This window comes from Hermetia illucens, chromosome 2 (genome assembly GCF_905115235.1).
Source record: "Hermetia illucens chromosome 2, iHerIll2.2.curated.20191125, whole genome shotgun sequence".
Lineage (NCBI taxonomy): Eukaryota > Metazoa > Arthropoda > Insecta > Diptera > Stratiomyidae > Hermetia > Hermetia illucens.
In genome coordinates, this window is record NC_051850.1 from 66,908,890 (window position 1) to 66,932,282 (window position 23,393).

Here is a 23,393-nt window from a genome sequence, read left to right on the forward strand (position 1 = left end):
TGGTTAAGATCCCAAAGAAGAGCGCCTGCTTTGAGTGTGACAATTGGAAGGTTGTCTGCGTGCTCCTTGCCGTCGCAAAGATAACTACTAAAATATTCCTGGAACGTATCAAAGAACACCTCTAGAGCTTGCTCAACAGAGAGTAGGTTGGTTCCCGCCTGGGATCCTCCTATATTGACCACATCAACACCTTACGCATCATTTTGAAGCAATGCTTTCGATAGCGCAAACAAGAAGTGTATCTGGAGTGCTCTACCCAAGAGGGCATTGGTGAGACACTAATACCTATTATCAGAGCGACATATGATGGCGCAAACTGTCACGTGGTGCACCAAGGTAAAATATCGGAGGATTTTGAGGTCCGAAGCGCAGTCCGCCAGGGTTGCATCCTGTCATCGATATTATTTTTGCTTGTTATCGGTGACGTTCTCCATGCTGCCTTGTTCGGAGGATGTGAAAGAATTCAATGAACAGCGCTAGATTCGGATTCGCCGCCCTGTCCAAAATCTAAAAATACAGTTATCTCAAGTTGAGACTTCTGTGCTAGTGTTCTTTCTGTGTTGCTACATGGGAGTAGCACATGGAAAGTGAACTCCACTGTTACTCAATAGTTTCAAGCCTTCGTCAACACCTGTCTGCCTCGTATTATGGGAGTGCGCTGGCCTGACACTATCTCAAACGAAGAACTTGGCCGGCGCACAGGCTTGATACTTGTATGCGTTGTGATCGGAAGACGAAAGTGCCAATGAATAGGCCATACGTTAAGGAGGAGCGGCAATTGCATTGCCGCCTACACCATGCAGTGGAATTCACTCTCCCAAGGTGGCCATTGAGTGGGTCGTCACAAGGATACTTGGTGGAGAACGGTAGAGAAGGAGTTTCGTCGTCTCGGGAAATCGTGGGGATAATATATAAAATAATACAATATAAAATACATAAGTGATTTCTTCTCTTCATAATCTTTGTGTTTTACTTTCCTCATTGCTTTATATTTTATAATATTGAATTTTGAAATGTGCTCACAGTCATTTCGCCATTATTAACGTCTGGAAATATGTATGTAGAAATTATAAGAAATAAACTTTTTTTCTAATTTTGGAGCTGGTTCAGTAATTAACTTATACAAAAAATATGGTAAATTTTCTTTTGCCCTAACCTGTAGTATGTATGGCGATTCGATATCTGGAGAGAATAGAAATTGGATTCGCTTTAGGGTTTGAGATTTTTTTGTGCAGGCCACAGTCAGAAGAATATTTGAATACATCTTCAGGCTAAATTCGGAACAAATGAGTTCAAAAAACCGTCTGTCCAGTGATAAGTAGCGCTTTCTTTGATATCCTTCGTGGGTTGAAAACAAGAGACATTCTACTTCAAGTATTATGACAGTATCCTGAACAGAGTCCATTCTATTTTGTTTTCACTTCACAAAGTCAAACACGTAAAGTTTTTGATTACTATTGAGGCAAACATTTCTTGTTTACCCTATACTCTGACGAAATATAGTATTCAATCTATTGTTGTTGGATTGAGGTAGCTGTCATTGACATTTTAATGGTAATGTATTACATTGAACGTTACTATTACTAAAAGTAAGAAATTAATGAGTAACTGACCTGAAATAAAGTAGCCTAATTTCAGAAGTGTTTGCCAGAAGTCCATCAAAAGCAATTAATATTGAATAGAAGTAGTGAATTGACCTCGAAAGGAAGCCGGTTTTGACGTGTTTTAACGTCAGAAATTGAGGTTCTTATCTTGCGAATGATAATGACGGTTAGTCATGCTGCTATGCAAGCAATGAATAGTTATTATTCTATGGAATCAAGCAAATGGAATAGATGGGGCGTCATAGAAATGGAAGCCCTCATTAAGTGCGTTAGCGCTGTTTATAAATTCAAGGCTGTTATTAATTCCAACTTCCGTTTCTCGAAGATGTTGAAAAGAATTATCTGATTGGATTTGTTAGTTTAGTAAACTGAGTAGCTTATGGTAAATTTAACTCTCTTCTTTGCAGTAAAAGCTTTAATATATGTATGTCAACTTTTGGTATAATACTGCAAAGTTGTCTAAAATGGAAAAAATCCTCATTCAACTGATTTTCTGCTGGCTAATGAGGACGGTAAATCGTCTGGAGATGAAAAAATCAAGTTTTCAGCGAGGTGGGGTTACTCCTATTGAGATTTACACTCTAATCTGTGATACAATGTTGACTATTCTGAGAAAAAGTCGTGAAATTTTTTAAAAAGTTGATAGCCAATGTACATTATAACGCCTTGGCACCTACATTGCAGCCTTATAGTAATTGAGTTTATCGTTATTTTGTTAAGAACAGGCAGATGGCCTAAATGAGCAAATGGGCTTCTTTCCACATATCCGCTAGAAGAGAGCTAGCTAGAAAGAGAGTTTACTTGACATTTGATATTGACATTCAAAATTTTAGATTGCAGTAAATTGCATATTTCCACTTTCCCTTTTGTGGCAATGAAAAGTCGAAGTATTCAACAACAACAGCAACAACTTTTCAACAAGCTCCTGTAGGCCGAAACGCGTCACGAGATAACTTCACGAAATTAGAAAATTCTTTTTGTCGCTGGCATTTGTCTTAATTTGAAAGTTGTGTATTATAGGTTCACTTGGATGCGCACTGTCTACTTCTTATATTAGTCGGCAACGACCGTAGTCAGTCTTTTCCCAATATTTTCACCTTGAAAGCTTGGAACCTCGCAAGCATCTTCAGCTTGCCACCATACGAAAAAGCCTATTTCTTTTTTCTTATGCACACTCCAACACGTTAATTCTTGAGTTCGTTTTTTGTCGTCTAAAGATTGTCTCCAGGAAATATGTTATTAGATAATCGCTCGGCGTTCAATCGTCCCGACAACAAAAACCATGCAAAGCCCGCATCGCACTTCCGACCATTTCTTAGCGATAAGTACATATCTATTTATATTTTCCCTATTCCAGTCGACTTAGGCAAAATTTATTAAACTGTGCATAAACTTAAACTATGCATAACATTGCAATGCTCAAACGTCAAGAGGTGAATAATCATCCCAGTAGCCAGATCCCAGAGAAATGCGGCCCAAAATTGGTTCAACAAAATTAAATTACAAATAAAATTAATAAAATTAAAACCGGCGGATCAATACAACTTATTGAATAAATTTCGTAGAACCTGCCGAGCCCATTAAAAGCGCAAATTGTAGACAAGCTACAATAGGAAGCAACATAGCGAATATATTGGAAAAATTTATACGAAAGAAAATATCACCGATTTTTTGGACTCGATAAATTATAATAGTAGGTCTTTGCTAATTAAAATAATTAAACATTTTCGAAAAACAGGCCAACCATGTGGTCGAAGGAGGTGGCGAACCTGATTCGACGTTGGCAAAAGAAGAGACAGAAAATTCATCACAGACTATGACCTTATCGTCCTCTGCATGGGCTGCCCTATTTAATTCAATATAAAACCATTTTTAAGTAAATTGTGTTTGACAGTTGGACGGATAATGAATCACAAAACCATGGTGCACTATGTCATCTAATTTGCATGGTAATCGGGGATAATGAATCCATATTTGCGTCCTCTTGAAAGGTGAAGTGTAGTATAATTTCTAGTTCTTAACTAGAAGTTCCTTGCGTCCTCCCAAATAGGAGAAATTCGAGCATATTAACATGGATAAGAGACCTTAAACAATAATTGAAAATCGATATATACATTGACCGTTCGTTCGTACGTATCGAAAGTAGGGTAAGTGTTCATGATTTCAATGATACATACATACATGGGAAATTGAACCACTTTTGAATGTCACTGCGGCACGGGCTTAATATCAAGGCAGCAATTAGATTAATAGATAATTTTTTTTTCAGCACACATTAGAAAATATGACAATACTCAGATCGATTGCTTTGTATCACATATGAAAAATTATTGGAACAATTAGAACCAATTATCCAATCCGTTTCAACTTTTTCTCATGCATTTATGATTCAGCATCATCTTAACAATTTATTTAAAGTACACCAAAGAAAAACGAATAAATTTGCATTAGACAAATTTTTAAAGTATTTCGCACCTGATAAATTGTGGTATAGACAGTTTAAACTGTCATAAATTGACGAAATGTTAGCCGATTTATTGGACAGCTGGAAACGACCTATGTATGATATATTACTAAACTTCCGAAAGGAACTGACCATTTGGGAGAAATTTAAAATTACTATTCACTATAAAACTCATCATTATTATTTGTCGTATTAAGTTTGGAGAAACTGACTTTCGCAATTGATTTACTTCCCATGATCTGTGGTGACATAAAATTATTTGTAAATCCTCTTATAATACTCACGATTTATATAGTATTAGGTTGGTGCATATTTCCGCCCGTATGTATGTATTCTCCTAAATTATTTATGACTTGTTCCCAACGTTGGCTGGTTTTGTGTCAACGAACTCTTGAAACCCATTTTGGAGTTCAGCACCGTTGTTGAAGTAATTTTCGTGCAGATTGTTCGAAAGATTTTGAAATAAGTAATAATCCCATAGCGCGAGATGCGGTGAATAACCCGGATGTGGAAGAACTTTCCAATCGAGCCTTTGAATGACAATGTCATATTCGCTATGTAGGGACGCGCTTTGTCATGCTGGAAAATCATTTGGTGCTGTCATTCTTTGCTTGAATACCTGCTTGATATCGGCGAAGTTACTGACAATAACTTTCGGCACTAATCTGCCTTCCCGAAGTAGTTCGTAGTAAATTACATCTAGTTGATCCCACAATACTCATAACATCTCCGTCTTTTCTGGGTGAGGACCTTGTTTGGCACCAGCCGTTCCCTGCTGACTCAGTCATTCTTTTCTTTGCTGGAAATTAACGTATAAGCACCATTTCTCATCGCCGGGGACTAAGCGAAATGAAAACGACTTGTGTACCGAATGATTACGAGCGAGCAAGAAATCGTTGATTTTTGCTATTCTCGTTCAAAACATGCAGTACCCATACTTCTAGTTTTTGAATCTTACCAATGGATTCGTAACCTATAATATTCCCAATTTCTCCTGTTTTTTGACGAGGATCATTATGGACTATTGCATTCAAATGGTTTTCATCGAAGTTTGGTGATCGTCCGTCACTTTATGTCGTTTAAGTGAAAATTTTCCTCCTTGAAGCATAAAAGCCATCTTCGAGCTATTCTTCCAGTAAAAGCACTTTCGCCATAAATGGCAAGCATGTTCCTGGCAGCCTCTGCTACTTTTTCTCTACGATTGAACTCGAATAAAAGAAGATGATGAAGTAGGGATGGAGCTCGTGTTCAAGCAATACGGCGGCATCCATAGCTCACATAAGGATACCAATAATAATAGACTGCGGATTATTCAGTTAGCAGTTTTCCATGGAATGGTTGTTGGAAGTATCTGGTTTGTGCAGAAAGCGTTCCACAAACATACGTGTGCCTCTCCAGACGGGACCACTTTCAACCAAATTGACCACGTGTGGATTGAACGTCGAAACCTCTCAGCTTTGATGAATGTAAGAACATCTAGACTCAGATCATAGTGAATAGTGGCTTAGAATTGCAACACCGTCTACAATCCCACTTTGACAATCAGGTGAGAGTGAATACTGAAGCCATCCACAACAAAGCCCTCCGTAATACCTATAAGGGGAAATGGATGCTGCAATAACCGCAGTTAACAGATGTTCTGGAGATGAAGCATCAACAAATAATCTTCACAACGACTTGGAGAGCGTTATAGTTAATACTTGAAGAACGTTATCATTGATACGGCCACAAACATACTTGGCCCCAGCCGCGGAAAGAGTCGGAACGGCTGGTTTGACGATGAATGTAAGCTAGCAACGGAACGGAAGAATGCCGCATACCGAGTAATGTTGCATTCTTAAAGAACGCGAGCACGCGCAGAGACTTATCACGAACTCCGTCGAGCGGAGAAGCGACTTGACACACGGAAAAAGGAAGCCGGGGAGAACCAACAGGTCTGTGAACTCGAAAATTCCATGGAGCAACCGCACCAGGCGCGGAAGTTTTACCAACAAGTCAGCAGGATGAAGCCTTACACACCTCGATGCTCATCCTGCCGAGACAAAGAGGGCAATTGGATTTCCGACAGAATGGGCATATTAGAGCGATGGGTTGAGTACTTTGATGAACTACTGAACAATCAGAACATCGGCGAGTTAGAGATCCCGCGAACTGAAGACGACGGACAAATACTGCCACCAACAAGTATAGAAGAAACAGTCCGTGCAATTCATCGGCTTGAAAATCATAAGTCGCCAGGAGCCGGTGGAATTACAGCCGAATTGGTTAAACATGGAGGCGATCAGTTACACCAAGTGGTTCATCAACTTGTGCTCAAGGTATGGGACAGCGAATCAATGCCTGACGATTGGCAACGAGGCATTATCTGTCTCATACATAAAAAGGGAGATATCACACAGTGCAGCAATTATAGAGGTATCACGTTGCTGAGTACCATCTATAATATATTCTCCACTATCTTGCTAGGCCGGATAGCCCCATACGCCCGGAACATCATTGGCCCATACCAAAGAGGCTTCACTCCAGGCAAATCAGCAACAGATCAGATTTTCTCTCTGCTGCAGGCGATGGAAAAACTGTTGGAATATGGACAACAGTTGCACTATCTTTTCATCGACTTTAAAGCCGCCTATGATAGCATAGCCAGGGTAAAACTGTACACGGCCATGAGAGAATTCGGTGTCCCGACGAAATTAATAAGACTGACTAGGCTGACCCTGACCAATGTGCGAGGCCAGATAAAACAGCAGGGTCACTCTCAAGACCATTCGACATCAACAACGGTCTACGACAAGGGGATGTGCTATCATGCGTCCTCTTTAACCTGGCCCTCGAGAAAGTGATCCGTGATGCTGAGGTGGATGCAAGAGGTACGATCCTCTTCAAGTCCACAAAACTACTGGCCTATGCTGACGATATCGACATCATGGGAAAAACCACCCGAGACGTACAAACTGCTTTCATCCAGATCAAGCAGGCGGCGCGAGATCTTGGGCTGCAAATCAGTGAAGGCAAGACAAAATATATGGTGGCAACATCGGCACTGAAACGGAAAGAATAAAGATAGGAGATTACAACTTTGAGACCGTTGATAATTTCTCCCATCTAGGGTGGAAAATCACAACCGATAACAGCTACGATGATGAAATCCACGCACGGTTGTTGTCAGCCAACAGAGCCTATTTCAGCTTACAAAGACTGTTCTGCTCGAAACGTCTCACCATAGGGTCAAAACTCTTACTGTACAAGACAATGATCTTACCAGTCCTCATGTATTTCTCGGAAACTTGGGTTCTTAGCAAGAAAAATTGCGAACTCTTGGCCGTGTTTGAGAGAAGAATCCTCCGAAGAATTTTTGACCCCCTACATGAGGATGGACGATTCCGTAGCCTACACAATAACGAAATTTATGAGCGATACCATGACCGTCCGGTTGTGGATAAAATCCGGCTTAATAGGTTACGGTGGGCGGGTCAGTTAATCCGTATGGATGAGGAAAGTCTATAAGGGCAATATCTATGGTAGAAAAAGAAGACGAGGCAGACCCTGCCTAAGATGGAGCGATGGCGTAGACCAGGGCGCCAGACAGCTTTTGGGGATATCGAATTGGTGGACCTCGGCGTAAAACCGGGATGTCTGGAGCTCCTTATTAAGGCAGGCCTAGACCGGATACCGGTTGTTGCGCCGTTGATGATGATGATATAGTTAATACTTGGCCTCAGCCGCAAGAAAAGTTGGAACGGCAGTTTCGACAATGAATGTAAGCTAGCAATTGAACAGAAGAATGCTGCATACCGAGTAATGTTGCATTTTCAAAGAATTCGGACATGCGCAGAGACGAACTCTGTCGAGTGGAGAAGCGACTTCACAGACGGAAAAAGGAAGCCTAGGAGAACCAACAGATCTGTGAGCTCGGAAACTAGAGGGAGCAACCGCGCCAGGCGAGGAAATACCAACAAGTCAGTAGGACGAAACTTTATACACCCCGATGCTCATCCCGCCAAGATAAAGAGGGAAATCTGATTTCCGACAGAATGGGCGTATTAGAGCGATGGATTGAGTATTTTGATAAACTGCTCAACAACCAAACTATCGGTGAGTTGACACTCCATAGGGAACTATGGAGTCTGAAAATAAAAATGTTTTCCTTGTATTCGAAGACTTTATTAACTACTCGAAACAGAAACGTTTAAGGAATAAAATGACATCATATATTAATATATGGAAAAAAACAGAAAAACAAGTCCGGAAACCGGAAGTTGGACGCTTCAGGTATGAAAGGTTTTGTATATTTCTTTTATAAAGTTTGAGTATGCATTTGTCCCATTAGTACCTAGCACGTAATATATGTATATATTCAGGTGATATTGATATTCAAAGTCTTGAATTTGCTAAGAAGCGACAATTTTTGGCCTATTATAACTTTATTAGTAATAGTGCGATTTCCACTAAACTTGGTAGGATCATGCTCTATGTTATAACCTACACTGTTGTGTGGTGCTAGAATGAGTTTAAGGGGGTTTTGCAGCCAATTACTAAAAATTATGGTAATATACTATTATTAACTTCATTTGAATAGATATCGGTATGGAGGGTATTTCTGAGCCTAGGCAACATATAGTGGCAGTCTCTTGATTTTTTTTTTCAGATATTTTGATTGGGTAGTTTCTGAGAATGAGTCCGTTAAAGAAATGATCACTTTCGCATTCGGAAAGAACTAACCAAGACCTTTCATTTGATACCCCACATGACTATATTTGATAAAAAAAAACGTACACCCCCCTTTTGCATGTATGGGGAGCCCACTCAAATTCGCTGTAGAATTATCTAACACCGTATGCGTGAGTGTTTACAGTTCCCACCAAATTTGTTGTAAACTTTATATAAAGAGATAATGCGCCGACTTAACAGTATTGCTACCGTGGGCTGGCTGTCGTAGCAGAAGTTCCCGGTTCAAATCTCATTGTTGGCAGAGGGATTTGTATCGTGATAGGATGTCGGATACCAATCGACTCTGCTATGAAGAAGTACATGGGTCAAATCAGAATAATAAACACGGGCGAGCGCAATGCTGACCACATTATCTCCTACAGGATACTGTAATCCTGTAACATAGTGTACCACTACGGCCTTGAATGAAGTGCTTTAACACATAAATTAAGAAAAGAACTAGGTATTGTTCCTTATACTGTAAATATTTTTATTTTCTTCCGCATACAATTGTTTCGAAGACCACGTGCCTCCTTCCTCAGTGCTAGTACCTAATTAGAATGAGACCACGTGTCTCCCGAAACAATTGTATGCGAAAGAAAATAAAAATATTTACAGTATAAGGAACAATACCTAGTTCTTTTCTTAATTTACATATTAACTGTAAAAAAACATGGACATTAATTTCAACTTGCTCTAACACACTTCAAAGCCTAAATCCAGTTGGATTGTTGCACCAACAATTATTATTTTTATTATTACTTGCAACACACAATTTGACTTCTGAGTATTTCCCCACTAGGAGTGCTGGTTTTCACCTCATAACTTGAGCGATTTAACACAGTTGTCGATTCAATTTATTTTTAAAAGTCTTTGTTTCCTTCATATGGTTAGCTAAGCTGGTTCAACCAAATGGGACACCACTAAATATCTATACTAATCTTACTTATATTGTCAGTTTCTGAAAATGGTACAAAAGGAAATAATTCTTCCTAAATTGCGATATTGAATAATGCAGAAATGTCTCACTCTGAGTCTAATGTAAATTAATGATTTTTTTTTCTTTTTAGGTTCGGGTCAAGCAGCAGCCAAGCCTCACAAAGCAGTGGTGATATATGTCGGATATGTCATTGCGAGAGTGACACATATAATCCTCTTCTAACACCTTGCTACTGTTCGGGCAGTTTAAAATACGTCCATCAATCCTGTCTTCAGCAATGGCTGACAGCGTCAGAAACCAACTATTGCGAACTGTGCAAGTTTCCATTTATAATGCATACAAAAATCAAACCTTTCAATGAGGTATGTCCTGCTTTTTAATTTTCAGTTATTCCTATCTAGATTATATTTCATCAGCCTTTGGGTTTGTTCATTATTTTATTGAATTTGGAGTGAGATTATTCTAAATTATAGAGAATGTCAAGCACAAGTACGTGTAATATAATGCATTTTCACGATACGGGAGAAGTAAAGATTTTCATTGTGGTAGGCAGAAAATTGAAAATGCACCTTTCCTGGTATGGTTCCATATTGTTTATATAAATTTTTTATTCCATAGTGATTCAATAAATGTTGAAATCCGTTTTCATTTTCGCGCTTTTGAGATGTTGTAAAAAAAAATAACTGATATTGCCGTGCAGAAAGTCTAGCTAACTTAGGAATAGGGCATTGTCGCCTACGATCATAAGTACAAACAAACGCCATTGAAAGTGAAGTACATTTGATCTGATTTGTCAAAGGGGTTGATTGCAAGAGCTCAATGCAGTATACTTTACATTGGAGAAGAATAAAAGTTGCAATGTCAACAAGGATCATAGGCAACAAGCAAGGAACACGTATGTCTGGAGCACAAGACTGCGCCAACAGGGCTTTGCAAAAACAAAGCATGCCTATTACTTACCTACTTCTTTCGTTTTTAAATTTCAACTGTACACGGCAGGATTTTCCTTTCTGTTAAGCAGATATAATATTTGAACTAAGTAGAGAGTTTTAGCGGTCGGTCCTTGTTCAACTCGGTCCCGATCTTTCGATTTTGAAAAGTAAAGTGTATGAAAAAGTTTTTCCTCTTTTGTTACCCTGCAGCTTCGTTTGTTATTTTTACCAAAGTTGATCTTATGCAAGTGAGAAATTTTCATTGCGTGGTATGATCGGTCAAGTGGATTGCTTTGGAAAATTGGTACATTTTTCTTAATACATAGTCATTTGGTCTAACTTTTGTGTGAGAAATATTTTATTGTTGCGAATTTAGGGTCTTAAATGTTTATAACCGAAGGAAAATCATAAGTTTATTCCTTCCCTTTTAGTGGAGAAGTCTTGAAATGTCAGGGGTTGAAAGAAGACGGCTATGTTGTGCTGTGTTATTCCACTGTGCAGCCGCCCTGTGTGTTATTTGGTCTCTCTGTGTTTTAATAGAACGAGCAGCGGAGGAGGTCAAACGTGGCCTGATTGGTAAGTATTTATTCCATATGCGATAAGGTAGATTGTTAAAATATTTGTTTTGTTTTAGGTTGGCCATTTTGGACGAAACTAGCTGTAGTCACTGTAGGTTTAACAGGAGGTCTTGTATTTATGTACATACAATGTCGACAATATCTTCATTTGTGCCATAGGTGGAGAGCCCGAAACAGGTAATTTACCTTATTTCATCTTTTCTGGATTATTGTGCTATGAACACATGGGTGCACTCTTTCTTGATCTATTCTATAGTTAACGTACGCATTAGTATGTAGTCAAAAAATTTATTTTATTGAAACTTGCACACTCTTTTTATTTGTGGTGTGTCTTAGAAAGACCATGTCCTACTAGACGCGTTTGATTTTGCTTGCCACCTATAAGTGGCGTCGCGTTTAAAACTCTCTTAAACGCAGAGACAAATGGACATTAGGTTGTTGAAAAATACTACACAACTAACAATAGGACGCGGACGCGGTGCGACTTTCCCTTAACAGAACAAAATTAATTTTAATAGCCTGAATGAAAGCTCGAAGTTATATAACAGGATGTGCTAAAATGGTGTGATTTTAATATGTTCCGTACCATTCCGTTTTCTAATCGCCTCTAATAAGTGATCAATAAAACTTGATGCGAGTAGAAAGCGAGATTTCAAATTCATCTTTTTATCTTGTAAAGATGGGCTGTTTCGAGAGGTCCTTAGGTCTTTTTCTATTAAGTTGGATGTTCAAATTAATTTTAGCCCGCGAATGACACAATAGCATTCTATCAAAAGGCATTGCCCTCGCAACTTCCCGACGGTATTCGTTGCCCTAATCGCGAGGCAGCGTACGTTGTCTTTGGTGGACAACAAACACGTGGAGTCATAGAGGGCGACGGAATTATCTATAATAGATTTTCGCACTAATGCGCTAATTGATACGTCGACCGTAAAGGAAGATACTTAAGAATTGATCGCGCAGATCATTACTAGCTCAGAGCATCGATCCGAAGCATTTAAAGCGCGCAGTTTTAATTAGTTGTGGTCTGTCTTCAGAAATTTTGTTCCTTTATATTTATCGTTAAAACGAAATACATGATGTAATCCCAAGATTTATCCGTCTGACGCGCTAGTATCGATTTTCAACCAGTATACACAGATCTTGCTGATCGCCACGAATATAACGTTTAATGTAAACTTTTTTACAAGGGTCATACAATTCTTAACACAATCGCAGATTTTCAGTTTCACAATATTTCGTTGAATGAGACTTTAAAGAATAAAATTTAGATTCAGAAATCGATGAAGACAGTTAATCTGCAAATATTTACCAAATTCCTGAAAATTATTTCATCAGCACAAGTAGAAAACATGTAGTTCGTTCCGTACTAGAAAGTCTTATCCGAGAGAGAGTACTTTTTGAAATTTTTATTTCCGCCAAAGCACCTTTAATTCGTTTGGTGGAGTTGAATTGGTTTTTGAGATCCCCCCGTCACAATTCATTACGTATACAGGATTTGTCGCACCTTCTTTGCATTGATTCTCTGGATCTGGAGAAAGCGGTTGATCATGTGCCACATGAACTCATCTGGTATCCTCTATGACAACACCTAGTACGAAAGGAACTCGTGCGCTGGTTTCAAATGCTCTACCACGATCCGAAAAGTAAGTTCGCAGTATGGCAGGAGTATCAAAATCGCTTCGTGTTTCTGTCGGTGTTCATTATGAAAACGCCCTCTCACAACTCCTCTTTGTTCTTGTTATGGATACTGTCACACGGGACATCCACTATAAAAGACAATGAACGGCGTCTTGAAAACGAAGATGCTGCGTCGAACTAGTGACGTAACACGCCTTGATCACATCCGAAATGAGGATATCTTCGATCGAATGGGGTTGTATCGATCGTGGAAAAATTGCGAGAGAAGCGTTTTCGATGGTGTGGTCATGTAATTTGCGCTAAGGAGAATTCACTTGGCAAGATTAGTCTAAACGCCGAAATCGATTGTAAGTGATCAGAAAGTCGGCCGAAACAACGGTGGCAGTTTAACTAGTAATAGCAAATTTTGTTTTCTTGCCTCTTAGGCAAAATTTGTTGAGGATACCAGTTATCTCTGGTAACTGGAGGTATCCCGCACTAATAAGATTGGATTGGATGCCCCTCCGTATACGGATGGGCTCTGAGGTATTAGCACCCTCAGATGTACGGACTGATAAGGTGGTATGCCACCCTTCCATGACTGTCGCCAAAAACTTTATTAGTTTCGGATCAATGCGATACAGATATAGGATATCGATTAGCCAGGTATGCAGAACGCTGTCGAAAGCCTTGGCATAATCGATATAGGAACTGAAGATGTTTCTTTGGCCTCTAGTTGCTTGTCCTACAACTAGCGAGTCGATAATGAGTTGCTCTTTGCAACCTCTTGACCCAACTCGGCAGCCCTTCTGCTCCTCGGACAGAATGTTGTTGGTCTCGAGGTGCGCATTGATCCTTCCACTAATAATGGACGTGATGAATTTGTAGAGGGTTGGCAAGCAAGTGATCGGTCTTGTGTCTGCGGGGTCCTGCATCGTGTCTTTCTTAGGGATAAGGTTGGTAATCCCCGCAGTGAGGAAAGGTGGAAATTCCTCCGGCCGACTCATGACCTCATTTATACTGCGTGCCAACCGACTGTGTACGCTGGTAAATTTCTTATACCAGAAATTCTGCACCCGATCCAGACCTGGGCCCCTCCAGTTCTTCCAGCTGTTTATGGCTCGTCGAACTTCCTCTTCGGTTACATCCGCAAAATTCATGCCAGCTGTATTGGCATGGCGGGTGCCTTCGGCGGTGATCCACTCAGCATGCTCAGCATATGTCCAGAATTTCAACAACGGGTGTCTCACAGGGGATGGCATAGTTCCGGTAAACCCTCTGCACTTTGTTTCTCACCCGTCGGCTGGCACTGCCAGTGCTGATCTGAATCAGTCTAGCAATGTCCTGCCTTAGTGAGTCCCGCCGACGTTCCAGACGAATTTTGCATGGTGGATCTCTTTTGTCACTCAAACCAATAACACGAAAGCGAATCTTCTGACCGCGCAATCTGATAGCCGCAACTGCACCACAATACACAAGTGATTGTAGTTGCAGCAGCGACATATCAGCACACAGTCGAGATGCAATCTCATCATTGATTTGAGATAGAATTCCCGGAGTTGCTGGAGATGCATAGAGCCTGGGAATACCTGGTCTATGCAAAGGATCCATATCCGAGAATTCTATACACGCTCTTTGGAATTCGTCCCGAACTTCAGCGGAAACCTCAGCTGGACGGTGGAGAAGAGTGCTTCGGCGAGTACTGAATCTGTTGCCTGCAGTGCGGCGTGGTGTTGTTGATGCCGCCGCCTCTGCCCCCATCGACTCTCGGTCACCAGTTTCCCCGATGACCTCAAGTCGAACACGCTCCCTGATGGTGGCCGGGATTGTGTCGCTGCGAGTGATAAAGCGGTACTGGTCTGCGACTCGCTGCACAGTCACGTGCGCGAATTGCGGGAAACGCTCGACGAATCTTTGGTGCAACAAGGGACGGTAAGATGTTGTACCTGCCCCCGCCGTTATTTCGTAGTAGGAGCGGATGATGAAGAGGTTCATTTCTTCAGTCCATTTCATCCGCTTCCTACGCGACCCTGCTGAAGTAGTCGCCACAGATTGTGGCGAAACAGCTGCAGCAGGCGGAGCTGTGCTCCTGGTCGTCGTGGCGCCTAGACGTCGAACCGCCCCACGACTAGCGGTTTCGACGCCGTGCTGTCCATTACGAGAGCCCGACCCAGTCACCAAGTCAGACGACTCCCGCCGGTTATCCGTACCGGACCTTAAATTTCTCCTTCTTCTCATTTTTGGTGGTGCATTTTATCCCTAGCTGCCAGGTGTTGAGATAGCTTCCTTAGTGAGTAATCTGCAAGACTGCAAAGTTCCTGCACTTTCCTCACCTACCCCCTGAGACGCTGCGGTGGCGTACAGCCATTCAGACTGAAGCTATCCATCCCTCCTCCTTTCACAACCGGGCTTGGGACCGGCTTCGGCGGAGTTCCATATTTATTATTAGTATATTTTTTAGAAATTGACTTAAGTTTATTGCTCTTCGTCAAGTTTTGCAGCTTATAGACTCTAATATTGAGCATGATATTTCCCAGTTTGTTGGAAACCGCACTATTACTAACAAGGTTATAATAGGTTAAAGTTGTCTCTTTTATGCAAGTTTGCTGCGATCTGAGACTTTGAATGTCAGAGTCACACTAAAGTGAATAGTCTGACAAACTAAATGCATAAATATCACGAAGTATAAGAGGGGCGAACGCCCGCTCAAACATTCATATATAAGAAATGTACAAAACCTTCTGTAACTGAAGCGTTCAGATTCCCCTTCTAATTCCCTTATTTTACTGCTGACTTCCGATAAGATTCAATACTTTCTACAATGCCTCGATAACTTCGTGGTGATCTCATATATATCTTCGCCTTCTATAGTGATCTGCCAGTTAACCCCTAGTTTTACTTTCTATCCTAAGTCGTTTTCAATTGGATTGGCAGTCCATTCTCTTAGAGGGTTGTTGATTTTGAGTGGTCTCGAGAGTGATCTTGCTGTTTTAATCTGGGCTCGCACATTGGTTATTGGTAATTTTCTCATGTTCTGGTCATATGGGGCTATCCAGCTTAGCAAGATAGCGGAAAATTTCTTGTAGATGGTACTCAGCAACGTGATACCTCTATAATTGTTGCACTGCGTGATATCCCTGTTTTTATGTAATGGACATATAATGCTTCTTTGCCAATCATCAGGCATAGATTCTCTGGCGTAGGTGGTCAACCGTTAGATGGATCACAGCTAAAAAATCGACATTGCCAGCGTATTGTATCTAAGGGGTTTTATTATGTAAAATTAATCAGTCTTAGAGCTTTACGAAGGCAATATTTAACTGCTTTGGGAATATTTATCGCGATAAACATTACTATGTGGTCGAATTTACTTGCATTGTCAACGTTGAATTTTATTAGCACCGGATTTTAAAGCTTTTAAACGATATATTACTAATTATCGTTTATGATTGGAATATTTTATACTCCCAGAATAGGCCAAGCCTCAGTGGTTTTAAAAGTTGGCTAATTTGTAAACGTACAATGTAGTTTCATGTGATTGTCATATTAACGATAGTAATACTTAAATTATGAATCGAAATGAATAAAAATGTTCAGTCTTGACGAAGGTTTAGGGACAATTACATGGTTGGTTGAGTATAGTTACGTGAGAAAGGTGTCCTTTGCTGTTCAAGTCTGCTATAAACGATGGCGGGTCCACTTTGAATACTGGCCTGGAACGTCTTCATTTCTAGGCGCTAACGGAATATTAAGACAATTGCGCTCATCCGGGATTATTATCCTGACTTCCAGGTGAGTCAACTGATGCCCCACATCTGGCCTATGATACAAATCCACCACGAGCGAAATTCAAACCACGTTATTCCATTACGGCGGCCTAGAGTGTTAGCGACATAACCATTTGGATCCGACTATGCTTTAATGTAATTATTTAATAGGTGTAATTCTAGGAATATAACATGATATTAGATTTGCAATCCTTGGCGATCCGTTTCATTTATTTCCCCAAATTCGCAGGGATTCAGTATTTTCCTTCTATAGTGTTCGTAATATGTGACATATTTCTCCTATTCATTGATCAACGAAGAAATCGTCAGTTCGTCTTTCGGTAAATAAAGTCATGTCGACTTACGAAAATTTGCCGTGAATAACAAATGAAAAAAGTTTGGGATTCTTGGTGCTAACGACGATTATTTTTCGTTGTTTCGTCACTAGCATCGACGCTACCAAGATAAATAAACTATAGTGGAATTATGGCTGTAGATGCTATGCTTGAATGATAAATTATATTGATACGATAAATGTAGAGAGGCGTTCGAACCGGCTGAAATATGAGAGCGGACCAATCCATAAAACCGTTCTTTAAATATAATAGTACTTTCTGTCATCAATTGCAACGAATAGAAGTTTGCGAAATTTTGGTATAGTAGCTGTAAAAAATATGTTCTCATACATTTTGCAGGTAGAAGAGTAGATTGTTGAAAACTCTTAGTTTTGATATACACATTTGCGAGACTTTTTGGTGTCTTGGCTATATCTGAAAGCGTCGGACGTTAAGACTAACAATCTACTCAAAATCTCGTTGTTTTCCATGGACCCCTTCGCTTAGAACTTATTCCCGACTCGATACGTAAATACTTTTTTTGGAAATGCCTCTTAAAACTAAGATATTCTTTTAATTCTTTGGTGATGTTACAAGTTTAGAAATTAATCAGCATTAAATGGTGAATGGGGGAGATATAACCGCAGTGCGTTCCTCGACTATGATCTGTAATGCATATTCAATACAAGGGGATTCACTAGCTAAAGCTGCCTATTTGTTATCGTGTCTAAACTGAAGGGGGGAAATGTAATAATTTGTAATAGATACATTGATGTATATTCAATTGTAAGCTACCATAAATATTAAACAAGAAATCCTACATTTCAGAATTCTACTGATCCAAAACGCCCCAGAGAAAATGCATCCTCCATCACCACCAATGACAACACGAAATATTCCTCGTAACAATAGTGCAACCGCAGCATCAGCGACTGTTTCAAATAGTTATAACAATAGCGCCTGTGGCTATACGTCCGCGTCTTCAAACCGCCCAAATTATAAACATAATCAAAACTGCTTGCCTCAGGGGCAAATTGTAGCAAACATTGAAAATAATTCCCAAAATTACGAACGCGATTGGACATTAGACGACGTAAGTCAAATCTCTTCGTTCCGGCCATGTGCACAAGGTTCGGGAAGCATGACGCCATTCCATGACTCCTTCCACAATGTCCCGAATTCGCAAAGTAGTGATGTCTCGTTAAATGGATCGCAACATGATTTGAATAAAGGAACGGAATCGAATCCTTGTGGGAGCAGTGAACGAGTGACTAGTGAATATCAAACGCGCCCGTCAACTGTAGCTTTAAAACCAACTTCTATAAATACGGAAATGACATCCAACACGAAATATCCGAACTCATCAGTATTTCTAGAGAATCGTGATATACTTGATGATTGCGGATATCCGAAAATTGCCTATAGACACTCAAGTATCCTAACATCACCAGACATTAGCGATAATTTGGATAAGATTCTAGGCAAAGATTTACGGCGTTATTCTGACACTAAACTTCTTAATTGTGAAAATAATGTACTTAGTCCAATCTTCAACGTAGCTCTGAACGCAGAACCGAATACTTTTCATCAACAGTCTCCGAAGTATCTTCATCGTGGGCGCGAGCAGCCAACGCCGAAAGCGAAAAGTTCTAGGAAAACGGGAGATAATGTATTGAATGAAGGGCAGGAAATTACGGATATAATCTTTGAGGACACTCACAAGTTAGATCCCCTGGAGTTCAACATTCAGGAAATGTTAGAAATGGACACTAGGCATGCAAGCAGTAGTAATTGCCAATTCGATGGACATCCGAATTCAAGTAGTAACAACTGCAATAGTCATAGCGATAAAAAGTCAAGGCATTCACTAGACACCGCTGTTGAAAGGACTGAAGCTGAGGCTGACGACGGTTTCGATCGTTCGAGACTATTTTTCAAGTCATTGCCAAATTTAAGTAGTAGCTGTGAAAGTTTGATCAAGAAATGAACGAAGATTCTACTTTTTAAGTTCTATAACGACTGCGGTAAATTAAAGAGTTCTCTATATATTTTTGATTCGATTTTACGTTCGTAATTTCCTTTAGATATGCCTATATTACGGTTAGAAAGTAGTAGTTGTATTATTGTATAAAACCTAGTAAGTAAATTTTAAACACAAACATTATAACAAGAAAGATCAAACTGTAGAGTAATACGCTGTGATAAGAATTACGTTTTTGAGAATTTCTGTTTACATTTTAACGTTCGTAACAATACGTAATATACTAATTTGTCTTTACACATATGCTTTAGAATAATGATTCAGAAATTTCGCTCAATCGTCCGGTAATTCAAAACTAAAACTTTCGGTTGTTGGCAATAGTGTACTCAACAATTAGACAGCATTTGGAAACATACTGTGCGGATAGTTATTTTTCGTTTTATCTAACCAAAAATATATTTTTTTCTCAAAGTTGGAGTTGGTGATCATGATAAGAATGTGTGTTCCTTTGATCTGATCCTCCTTTTTGAAAAAATCGTTAAATTTATTAAATTTACAACTTTTTGATGTCTGGTTCTGTTTGAATAATTTTGCCAATAGTGTAATAGTCCAGGTTTCGAAATACATAGGCAGGCGAAATTTATGCAGAAAGTTTTGATAACTCCTGTAATTTTGAGGGCTTTCTTAAGCTTGAGGTCTTGTATACTCGTGCAGTTGTATTGTCTTGTCTACTTTGATAATATAGATTGCCGTCTATCGGCAGCCGATTTTAAGCATTCGGATTTCATTCACTTATAAGCGTTTTCGCAACCAGGGCAACCCAGAGGGCCTCCTTCTTTCAATGGGTTCGTTGCTTCGGTGTCGTTTAGAAAGCGACCACGGTTATCTTTTTACTACTTCGTTCCTATAATATATCCTTTTCTAGATTCTCTTTATCCCAAATATCTATATTCCTTATTTTGCATCATTTCACCAAATTGATATCGTAAACACTAATATTATTTTCATATAGTCCTAGGTGCCCTGAACTTTTTTACGACCCCACTAGCTAAAGTGTACATTAAAATTTGCATGCGTTGATATTGTTGCCATCGAAACAACTGAATTAACAAATTTAATTTGGGTGTGCAAATGACAACAGCTAGTGACAGCGTTACAGATTGACAAATAAACGGGAAACGATGAATTAGTGGCAAATTCGTCATTGTGTTGAGAGTTTGTGAGCTAGCCGGTATCATTCGGCGGTTGCTTACTAATGCTTCTAATTTTAGATTTGAATTGAAGTATTTTTTACATCGAGCTAAAGAAAGGAGCTTCCCCGATCGAATCTCCTCATAATGCTGTTGTGGATCTGCTGAGCAATAGATAATATTGCCGATGGGAAAATATTTCGAACTTACTTATTAATTCGGGGCAGATACAAAGTGAGGCGAGAGTAGAACCTCGGTTGAACTTGGGTGTCGATCGGTTTTTAGCTCAAGCCCCTTCATAGATATATGTATTTGTTGGATATTAGAAGCAGTTTTGGGAATGCCGACAGCTGAAACGAAGTATGTTATATTCAATATTCTGTTATTGTTGCTTCTTCGTATGTGCGAAATTGAAAATCCTATTTATTTAAAATCACAATCGACGATGACTACATTGGAAGTGGTAGTACAATATTTTAGCAAATTTCCTTTCTCACTGCCATTGGAGTGTTTTCCCAAACGCAAAGGAAACTTACGAAATTAGTTTGGATAGATAGTCCTAGTTTGAGTTTGTTTGTTTTGATGTGATGTTGACGTTTCACTTGCTGGAATTGGAAAGTTAATGAGTTGATTTATCCCATTCGACGGTTAAAAAAGTTTGTGGGGAAATAGCTGCGTGTATTAGATCAGGATGATGTTTGGATTAATTAATGAGAACAACAATTGCAACCACCAGATATATGTATTTGGAAATGTTTTAGAATGTTGTTCTTAATTCGCACATCCACGAAAAAGCTCATCCGAAATAATATCAGAAAACACAAATCCATAATATTCAATAATACGAACGAAACGTTCTCGATTACGCCTTTTTGCGTTAAGTGGTTTTTAGGAACCTAAAAATACAAATAGCATATTCCATTTGAAAGCGTTCATTAACAATTTTTGTTTTCAAAAATTTGAAATTATACCGTAGAAAAGGGGAATTATGATCCCAATGTATCAATTATGGACAATTGTTGAGTATTCAATCGGTAACGGTCACTTGAAAATCAGTTATGGACACCTCTGCTTTGGGATCTGTCTGAATATTTTGGATATAAGTTTTTAATCTGTAGGATAAAAATCATATTATTGGAGGCTCTAGAAGCAACATTCATCAAAAATTTTTATTTTAGGAACAACAGAAAAGTTGTGAAGAAAAAATCATTTTATTTAATAACGAGTGATATAATATGCAAAATAAAGTAATAAAATATTAGTGAAAATAAGCCAATAAATGGAATTTTATTGATGTTCGTCATTCGTTGTCATCTTCATAATCATCATCGAAATTGTCTGCCTTTTCGCCATCTTCTTCATTCCGTAAATTCCCTTCAAATAATGTTGGGGTATATTTGGGAAAAATGACATATATCCATCGTTCAACATTTCTTTCTCGTTTTTGTTAATAGTTATCATTCTAGTTGAAATGAGAGTTTTGATGGTGAAAATCTAGTTTCCGCTTTCCACATTTGATGCAGTTGGGAACAAATTTCTGCGTGCATTTGCTGTTTCATACGTGATATATATGGAACTTCTTCCATAATGTTTTGTAACGTTATTAATCAAATTTGCAGGCTCAGGTACATTATCTACACAAAAGACGTATCTGATTCAGGAGATTGCTATACATTTCGTCCATTATGCCATGTTTGCTTTTTAAGGTTTTGTGTGAAACAAAACCTTACTAAATTCGATTTCCGTCTGCCTGTCTGATGTACTCGTTAACGACAACAGTTTGAAGGGGGCTCCCCATACAGAACATGGTCTTGTAAGGTACCAAATGAAAGGGCTCTCGATTAGTACACTACTGATCTTATTTCTGATATTGGGTGAAGAATAAGGAGTATGTGGAATATGAAATCTAGGGCTCGAAATACCTCACATTCGACATCTGCACAAATAGTAATAGTATATTAACATGCTTTGGGGTTCCCTTAAGTTCATCCCAGAAATACATCAGCATAGGCCTAAAAGGTAAAGGACATAATTCTGAGAAGTTTGAACGAAATTCAAATATTATTAACAAAGTTATAGAAGGACAAAGTTTCGCATTTCAGGTGAATTTACTGCAAGACGTGTATGACGTCATCATCATATAAAGTGAATTTATATGAACGACGGGGTCCATGAGACGTTTTAGTTTTTCCTTATTGGCCTTTTAAGGTTTTGGCTAATGAAAAACCTTATTAAAATAGGTTATACACAACAGAGATATGGATCTTAAATTGAAGACAGTACGAATCAAGACTGAGGCCCACTAGATCAGATTGTTACCGGACTATAGCACAGGTTGCAAGGATAACCGCTTTTTACATCTCCATGTATAGTCCAGCCCTAAGATCGAGCGTTTTCAGCGCTTTATGTATATTTCGTTCTTTTGTAGTCTCCAAGTCTGCTTCATATCATCCACCAAGGGGCCCTAGTTCCTGATTTTTTCGTGCTTTTTTTCAACAGTGATCTGATCCAACGGTACGGCTACATCGATTATGAAGCACGTTTGTTTTTACTTGAGAAACACAACTAGATCGGGTCTATTGTGACTAACACTGTGGTCGATGGCAATAGTGAGATCCCACAGTAGTTTGACCCGATCATTTTCCAAGGTTCTCTGCGGAGTATACTTATAGTAAGGATGGTAGGTTGCCACTAAGTTATACTTCAACGCAAGGTTTTGATGGAGAATCTTGCAGACGGAGTTATGACGATTGGTGTACTCGGTACCGCTCAACATCCTGCACGCAGATGTTATGTGCTGGATGGTCTCCTCTTCACAGTTGCATAACCTACAACTGGAGTTGGTGATTGAGGAGTCGTGAAGAATGTACCGTTTATAATTTTTTGTTGGGAGCGAAGCATCCTGAATTGAAGTTAGGAATGCTTCGGTCTCATAGAAAAGTACACCATTTGTCAACCATTTGTTGGAGGCTTCGATGTCAATGCCTGACAACAACAAATTTTTTATATGACCTCCGTGAATGGGTTTCTCTTTCCACATGTCGATCTTCTGTTGGACTGAAGTAACATTCGACATGGGATCCCATTCTCTGCTTCTCAAGTTCAAAGGAGATAATTTATTATCTGCCATGACGGTAGCCTGATGTATTTGGCTAGAGGATTGTTTCTCATAGAAAAACTCACGAAGAGAATGCACTTGATTGTAGTGCAACGTTTTTAAACTAAGTACCCCCCTTCCTCCCTGATGGCATGGGATAGTGACCCTCAAATTT

The 23,393-nt window shown here is 39.4% G+C and overlaps 1 protein-coding gene across 1 annotated transcript in view; it reads left to right on the forward strand.

Moving 5' to 3' along the window:
* The window catches only part of LOC119647469, a 75,092-nt gene extending 53,700 nt beyond the window's left edge, over positions 1–21,392 (forward strand). The window contains exons 2-5 of the mRNA XM_038048404.1: positions 9,849–10,080; positions 11,082–11,226; positions 11,285–11,405; positions 17,779–21,392. Of these exons, the coding sequence (XP_037904332.1) occupies positions 9,849–10,080; positions 11,082–11,226; positions 11,285–11,405; positions 17,779–18,937 (1,657 nt within the window). The 3' untranslated portion in view covers positions 18,938–21,392. The remainder of the gene's footprint in view (positions 1–9,848; positions 10,081–11,081; positions 11,227–11,284; positions 11,406–17,778) is intronic.
* The last annotated feature ends 2,001 nt before the right edge of the window (positions 21,393–23,393 follow it).